A 7892-nucleotide genomic window follows, 5' to 3' on the forward strand; every position below is an offset into this window, starting at 1 on the left:
TCGTTAAACACTTCAGTCTTTCCAGAGACAGAGGACTTGCATAGAGTGTTATATTAGAAACAGAGGCCTATGTAAATAAGCAACCCAACCTTTGTTTGAAATTTATAAATAGAATCAGAACACCTTTTAATTTTATTCATGTATTTCCTTTATAAACAGGCAATGCATTTTTATGGCTTGTTCTGATGCATATCCAGCACATTGCGTGTTTAGGTCTTGATTAACTTCCTGGGTCACACTACAACTAGAAGCTTTGTTTTTCTAGTATTTTTGACATTATCAAAACCAGCAAGTGCTAGAAATGTTTTAGAAAATCATATTCACATTGCTAGATTGTAGCATTTTCGTTAAAACTCCTAGAATAAAAAGCAATGGGCTAAACTAAAGTGAAGGAAATTTTAGGGGGAGGTGTTAAGGAAGTCTTACTAACAGTAAATTAGGCACTTGAATAGCTAATCTAGGATTACCACAGATGTTTAAAACCAGGTTAGACAAACATATCATGAATAGTTGCAAATATACTAGAAGCAGGAGGTTCATCTGGCTGATCTCAGAGGCTTCCTCCACCTCTATTTTCTACAAATAGAATAGCATGACAACTAACAATTAGTTTCAGATAATTAGTTCTAACCTGTACTTTAGGTACAGCATCAGTCTTGCTCATCTCAAAAATACTACTGCTTTTCAGAATCATTCTCTCTCAAAAAAAAAACCAAACCCAAAAAACCCAGATGCAGTAAAACAGACTCCAATACTCTCAAATATTTTGTCTGCAGGTTTCAACTTCTCTAATTTAACAGGGACTTCTCGTCTAGTTTTCCCGAGTCTGTCCCCATACAGACACATTCTAACTCTGGACCATTTTCTGTTGCTGTTGCTTTTTCTAGTACTGGAGAGCCACAAGATGGTTCAGTGTAAGAGACTGAGATACTGGGGGTTAAGTGGACCCAGGTACAAATTCAAGAGTTTAAACAGCAATGTACCAGATAGCACACCCTAAGAAAAAAACAGTTCCTTTCCTGTCCCATAAACATCCATTCTAAATATTTAACGGGGAAACGTTGAATGGTAATTTTTATAAAGAAGTGACTATAAAAGGTATGGGCTTTTACTGGGAAAACAGTGAAAACAATAAAGTCCCTTTGTAATATGTGCCAGTGTAGTGTGCCATGCTTTGCTTTTCAGGAGTAATTTCGTATCTCTAGAGTATAAGCTAAAATAGTAATTCATAAGGAAAATATGATGATCTTAATTGCAAGAGAGCAAATGATACACTTGATAGGATGTGCATGCCCTTTCTAAGCAGCTTACTGTATTTTCATATCTCTCTCAGTTAAAAAAGCAATAAGCCATCTGCAGATGTTTATGTTCGAAATCCAACATAAGGAAAACATTTGCACTGCAGAACAGATAAGATAATTGAAAATGAAATTGCAAGATAAGGTGTTTGACAGGGTGGAGGGAAGCCGCACCGTGGAGGAAAATCCATCCCCATGACTACTAGCCCTTTCTGCTCCCTGCTCATTGCTGCTCGCCTCTTCGTGGATTCCAGAGCTTGCTTTATTCCTCAGCAGCCTTTCTACAGACTGGTGGATTCAGTCACAGTTGAAAATTGTGGAACTGTGGTTTGTTTCAGAAAGAGAAGAAAGGAGAGTTTAAGTATTGCTTTGGCAGCAGATGGCTCTGCTTTGGATTCTTTTATACACAAAGGAGATGTGTTTGCTGGCTTTGTAATTAACTCAAAAAGGAAAAAGACAAATTGTGAAAGGCAGTGTGGATATGACTTGAATTTTTCATCAGGTAAGAAGTCAGAAAATCCATAAAACTGGCAAAAGTTCCTGAAATATATATTTTAAAGGATTATTGTATTCTCTATATCCTATATTTAAAACTGAATGGAAAGTTTCCTTCACATTTTATCTGTGGAATACTTTGGAACTTAATAAACAGATGATGTTTACAACTGAAACATTTACTGGTCACTTTGAAAGGATGGGGCTATGCATCTCTAACATAGGTAAGAAAATATTTAGGAGAGAAAGCTTTTTTAAAACTCATTTTCTTTAGACTATGCTTTTAACTTTCTTTTGCTTATGCATGTTTCAGTAACGTTTCTGAATCTAGAGGAATGAAACAACTAGGCTTGGTGGATTATCATTTCTCACAGTGTTAAACTCTCACTATGGTAGAGAATCTTTTTCAAAATACATGGGTTAGGGGTTGAAGTAATTAGTTCTCTTATTAAATACATCAATTCTGATATCAGCTGTAGTTGCAGTTGAAGGATGCCGATTCTGCTATTATTTATTAGCTTAGAAAAAAATACTAGTATGTATTACAACATAGTTCAACATGCTGCAGTAAGTACTTGTGTAACTTATTTTTCTAATACTATGAATACTCTAGATGTTTAAACAAGACAGGTGTAATTGTTTTATTGCCACGGAAATGCTTAAATTGCCTTGCAGAATGACATGTACCAAAACCTACACTTTTTAACTCACTGTACAAACCAAGCAGTGTAAGGAAATTAATCTTTTTCCTGAAAAAAGGACAATGTAGATGATTAGTGTGCCTAAAGCTGATGTAGTGAGTGAACTGATCAGAAGGTCGGTACAGGGACTTTTCCTTAATGGTAGAAAGTGCCAAAGAAGCCCTGCTACCCACAGTGAATTCTTGGGAGAGGACATTCAGCACTTGCTATCAAACTGTGTTGTGCAACCATGGATAAATAAGCAAGCATAATAAATAGTGCATAAAATATTACAAACCTGGCTCAGCCTCATGTCCTTAGAGTCCCCACAGCTTCTCCTGCTCACATAAAAAGCAGAGAAGAGCAGAGCTTGTCTTTGAAAGTATCTTGCTTCCAAGCCCGATCCCCTGCTAACACTTGATCTGTTCTCAAAGGGCAGGGCACAGATCTGTGTGAGTCGGGTGAAAACCGCGGGCAGCGCACCGAGAAAGATCACCCTTGGGATAAAGCAGCCAGGCTCTAGAACCTTACACATCTAAAGAGGCGGCGAAGCTCATTAGGGCAACATTTACCACCGCCCGGCCCCTTGCCCATCCAGCTCACGGATCCTTCTGTGTGAGAAGTTCAGCCAGGCAGTTCGTGCTGCCCCAGGGTTTACAGGGCATTTCAGGGTGTTGCCCAGCCACATCATCAGTGTGTGCAGGGTGCGACTGTGCTACCTTCGGCATCCCTTTCACTCCTCCTGGACTCGCTGGAAGAGTTTCTGCAAGCTGGCACACGCACAGTAGTATACATGTGCGTGTGTGTGTGTATATATATATATATATATGTATGTGTATATATATAGATATATATACACGCACAGTATGGTACGTGGCTCTGGCTCTTGCCCTGCTGGGGTAGGGACACCTGTGAGGGACTACACACCCTACCTGGGCCACTAGACTTCAACAGCTTTTGCAGCATGATTGTACAGGTTTCCATGTCATTCCCAAAATACAGCTGTAACCAAGCCAGGTGGGTTATTCAGGGGGGCTACAGGGCTTAACGTTAGCCCCTGACCACAAATTCCGTTGTATTTGGAACATCAGGGCCACACATAGTCACATAAATCTACAGCCACTTTCACTCCAACATGACTACGTTAGTTGAAAAGTGTATTTTAGTCAGAAAGAGAGTAGTAATAATGCTCCAGAGGTGGTTGTGTTGTTTTGGGGGTGTTTTTTAGAATCTTAATTTGAAGAACCCAGACCTCTGTCAAGCAAAAGTACCAGGATAAATCAGTCCAGGATGTAGCTCTGGCTGGAATATTCTTTGAGTGCCTGTGGGGCAAACAGTTATAGAATCATAGTTCTCAGCTTAACCCTGGATTTGATGTTTAATCTCATGCAAGCAACGAAAAAAAACTTTATTCCTTAGTGATTAAATAATGGCAATCATTTCTATAAAAAGGTTGACAAATTTCTATGCATAAACAGTTTATTTCTAGTAATAACAAAACATCCACCTATCCCTTCTTCCTGTGCATTCTCTTTAACTTCCCACTGCTTCTTCATTCTTTCTCCACAGGCTCTCAACACTATGGTATTTATTACTAGAGGTGAAGAATGACCTCCTTCCAGCTAGTTTCCCAATAATTCCTACTTCAAAAAGGAATTAAGGTGAGTTAAGAGTTGAGTTTTGAAAGGTACGCGTAGAACATACTTATCTTTCAATTTTAACAACAACTCTTCACATCCTTCTTTTTTTCCTTTCCCAGGTTGGAAACAACCTCTTTCTGGCCAGAGAGCTGGTGAGCCTTTGATTTAAGATTAACTTTTTAACTCTGTGATAAATTCAGACCCATCAAGATATTCTGCTGAAGCCAATTCTTCGCATTAATATTACTTTTATAGCAATGGAATTGTGCTAATAGATTTTTCTGCTTGACACCTGTTTAAGTTAGAACTGGAAGAAGAATCAACTCTGGGTCAAAAAAATTTGAGAAAATTTGGGGGGCATCATTTGTCAAACTTGTACAACAGTGAAAGGTGTGTAGGGAAATGAGACAACCTTTGGCAACCACTGATATGGAATTAACTATGTGTAGAACTAAGATGTGATCTTTGGTTTACATTTTTGTCAAATTAGATTGACGAAAAAGGACACGCTGTCTTTAATACATAAACAGAAAGGAAACTCCCTTACAGGTGCCATTCATAGAGGTGTTAAATATCACTTAAGCTCTAGCACCTATCATTTTGATTAAGCCAGAGGGATTTGATGTATTAGCTTACATTGCTTTGTAGTTCTGGAGAAAATGTGTGTGATGTCTAAGCTAGCAATGTGATGGCAGGACCCAATTCTTCTTTTCTGATCATAAAAAAAGCAACTGATTATCCTTACTGGAATTCCTTAAACTTTGATAAATCTTTGGCTGAGAGAGATCTTAAATTATTTTATTTTGAAAAGTTTATCCACAGTTGCTAAAAGAAGAGTTGTATGAAAATGTTCATACAAGTTTAATCAGAGCTATCACTGCTATTTCTTGTACTTCACCATCAGTTACAGGTCTGTAACGCTGCCAGTGCAGAACCTCGGAAAGGCAACAGCCTGCATCTATCTATAACTATATACATACACCCACTAATGCTCAACCACGGGCTTTTCCAGTGCTATAATTAATTAAATTAAATTTGATCAAAACTTCAAGGACAACAACTATGATAGACTCATAGTAATCGTTGCCTTGGAAAGCCCCATACAAAGCGTATTCTAAACCATACTAGGTTTTGTCCATAGGTTGGGGGATGCTTCACGATGGATAAAGCCATACAGCATCCCAGTGAGATTCTGTTTAATCAGACTCTCTCTAATATTAGCTATTCTCAGTTTTTGAACTTTGATACGTGCCAGCCTTCCTTCCTTGCAGAATTTTTGCTCATTACAGCCTACGCATTAGTTACAATAGTGGGGCTTTTTGGAAATCTTTGCTTGATTTTTATAATAAAGAGACGGAAAGAAGCTCAAAACGTTACCAACATTCTGATTGCCAACCTCTCTTTATCAGATGTTTTGATCTGTATCATGTGTATTCCTGTCACAGTTGCATATACCTTAATGGACTACTGGATATTTGGGGAAGCTATGTGTAAAGTAAGTTCTTTTATACAAAGTATATCCGTCACAGTCTCCATTTTCTCACTTGTACTGATTGCCATCGAGAGATATCAGTTAATTGTGAACCCACGTGGCTGGAAGCCTAATATTTCACATGCTTACTGGGGAATTCTTTTCATCTGGGGGTTTTCCCTCATAATATCCATTCCTTTTCTAGTATTTCACCAATTAACCGATGAACCCTTCAAACATCTGTCTGTCCATAGCGATTTCTACAAGAACAAGGTTGCTTGCGTCGAAGCATGGCCATCTGTTACAGAGCGACTGATTTTTACCACTAGTCTGCTGGTTTTCCAGTACTGCTTCCCACTGGGGTTCATTTTTATCTGCTATCTCAGGATATTCGTATGTCTTCGAAGGAGACATGGTAAAATAGACAGGTTGAGAGAGAATGACAGCAGACTGAGTGAAAACAAAAGGATTAATATGATGTTGATATCAATTGTTGTCACTTTTGCAGCTTGCTGGTTGCCTCTCAATATATTCAATGTTGTTTTTGACTGGAACCATGAGGCACTAATGAGCTGTAATCATAACCTGGCATTTACAATATGCCACCTGGTGGCCATGATCTCAACATGCATCAATCCTGTCTTCTATGGATTTCTCAACAAGAATTTTCAGAAGGATTTGATGTCGTTAGTCCACCACTGCAGATGCTCGGCATCACAAGAGGAGTATGAAAATATTGCCCTTTCCAATCTGCAAACGGATGCGTCTAAGGGATCTCTGAAATTAAATAATCCCCCCGTGGTTATCTAAAATAATCCAACATCTCACAACATTTTGTGTTTTGTTGCAGATGACCTCTTTCTGTAGGTCTTGATCACGTTACCGCTGGGTTTAGAGGAAGCCTTTGCCATTTAGTTCAGCAAAACCAGGATTACGCTCCCATAGGCATACTCTTAACAGGTACTTTATGATAGTATCAATAATTAATAAACCACTTCCAAGAGTCCTAAAGATCAATAATAATGAATTATAAACTGTATTAACATCTTACTTTTTAATCCACAACTTCCAAGTCACTGGCATACGACCTTAGCACCAGTAAAAATATTTCCAATTCGGCCACTGTTACAGTTTACCTGGCTTCACCAAGTAAACCATGAATACTGGGGCATTCCTGACTTCATCAGCCTTTTCATAGACTGTTTTCTGGCCTTTTAATTTTCCAACTCTACGTTGTTCCCACCTCTGGTTAATCTGTACAACAGTTCGTAGGCAGATCACACTGGAAGGCAGATCCTTTAACTTTCTTCCATCCCTGGCATGCAGTTTGCCATGATTTAGTACCAGTTCAGCCTAGAAATTGTATTTTAACAAAGAAAAAGGCTAGAGCTGGATTTATTTTTTTTTTTTTAAATGAGCACTAATACAGGCTGTATTTGACGTACTGCAAATTCCACTCAGATTAATGCTGTTCAAGATGAAAGACATACTTAGCATCTCTCCTAAAAGCGCTGTATTCTGCTCCAAACCACCAGTACAGATCATTGCTTCCTCTGCTACCATCATCCCTGGCCCTTCAAACCGACCTTTTAGAATCTCCATTATCAAACACACACACTAGGAATTCAGAGTAAGTTTTTTTAGCTGCTTATCCAGTTTATAGGTTCCTCTCTGAGTAGAAAATTAGGTTTATGTTTTAATTTCAGAAATATCTTTCTCCACATTTCTGCACTAGCAAGAGGCCACGCTTGAGGCACGTGTTGTCATTTCTGTTGGACTCTTGTTTGAAAACAATTTCTTTTGCAACACAGTGCATAGAAGCCTAAAGGTGTAATACTGAACACAACTTTTCTCAAAGTAACATATTTTAGAAAACACTTTGCAATATGGCCATAAAAAAATAACCAAACATATTCTTCATCCATGCTACGGTGCCAACATAAATAATTGGTCAACATTGGGCTGTTTAAATACAACATTTAGAATACCTCAGTCCAACAAATCACCATGCATCCTCTTGTTCAAGTTAATTAATTATATTATATATATTATAATAACTATATTGCTAAAGCCCCCCCCTTATTTTTATCATTCCAAAAATCACCCTTGTTTTAACACTTGTCCAAAAAATTCCTTGTAATTTATTCTCTAACTTCGGCAGTTACTGATGCCCCGCCCCCCCCCCCCCCCAAGCAAGGAGAACTAACACTCAAATTACAATTAGCTCCTTGATGATTCAGCTATGATGGAGCTTACCTTAAGGCTGTAAAATTCTCTTGGACGGGGACCATCATCTTCTGTAGTCATG

The 7892-nt window shown here is 38.4% G+C and overlaps 1 protein-coding gene across 1 annotated transcript; it reads left to right on the forward strand.

Moving 5' to 3' along the window:
- The first annotated feature begins 1549 nt into the window (after positions 1–1549).
- On the forward strand, positions 1550–7667 carry LOC119152987 (neuropeptide Y receptor type 6-like). Its single transcript, XM_037398834.1, has 3 exons — positions 1550–1800; positions 4043–4134; positions 4233–7667. Exon 3 carries the CDS (start codon positions 5273–5275, stop codon positions 6392–6394), a length of 1122 nt encoding a protein of 373 aa, XP_037254731.1. The 5' UTR covers positions 1550–1800; positions 4043–4134; positions 4233–5272; the 3' UTR covers positions 6395–7667.
- The last annotated feature ends 225 nt before the right edge of the window (positions 7668–7892 follow it).

The sequence above is a fragment of the Falco rusticolus genome, chromosome 8 (assembly GCF_015220075.1).
Source record: "Falco rusticolus isolate bFalRus1 chromosome 8, bFalRus1.pri, whole genome shotgun sequence".
Lineage (NCBI taxonomy): Eukaryota > Metazoa > Chordata > Aves > Falconiformes > Falconidae > Falco > Falco rusticolus.

Excerpts from the sequence above, each read along its gene's own strand:
- LOC119152987 (XM_037398834.1), top strand. The coding sequence starts at position 5,273 with ATGGATAAAGCCATACAGCATCCCAGTGAGATTCTGTTTAATCAGACT.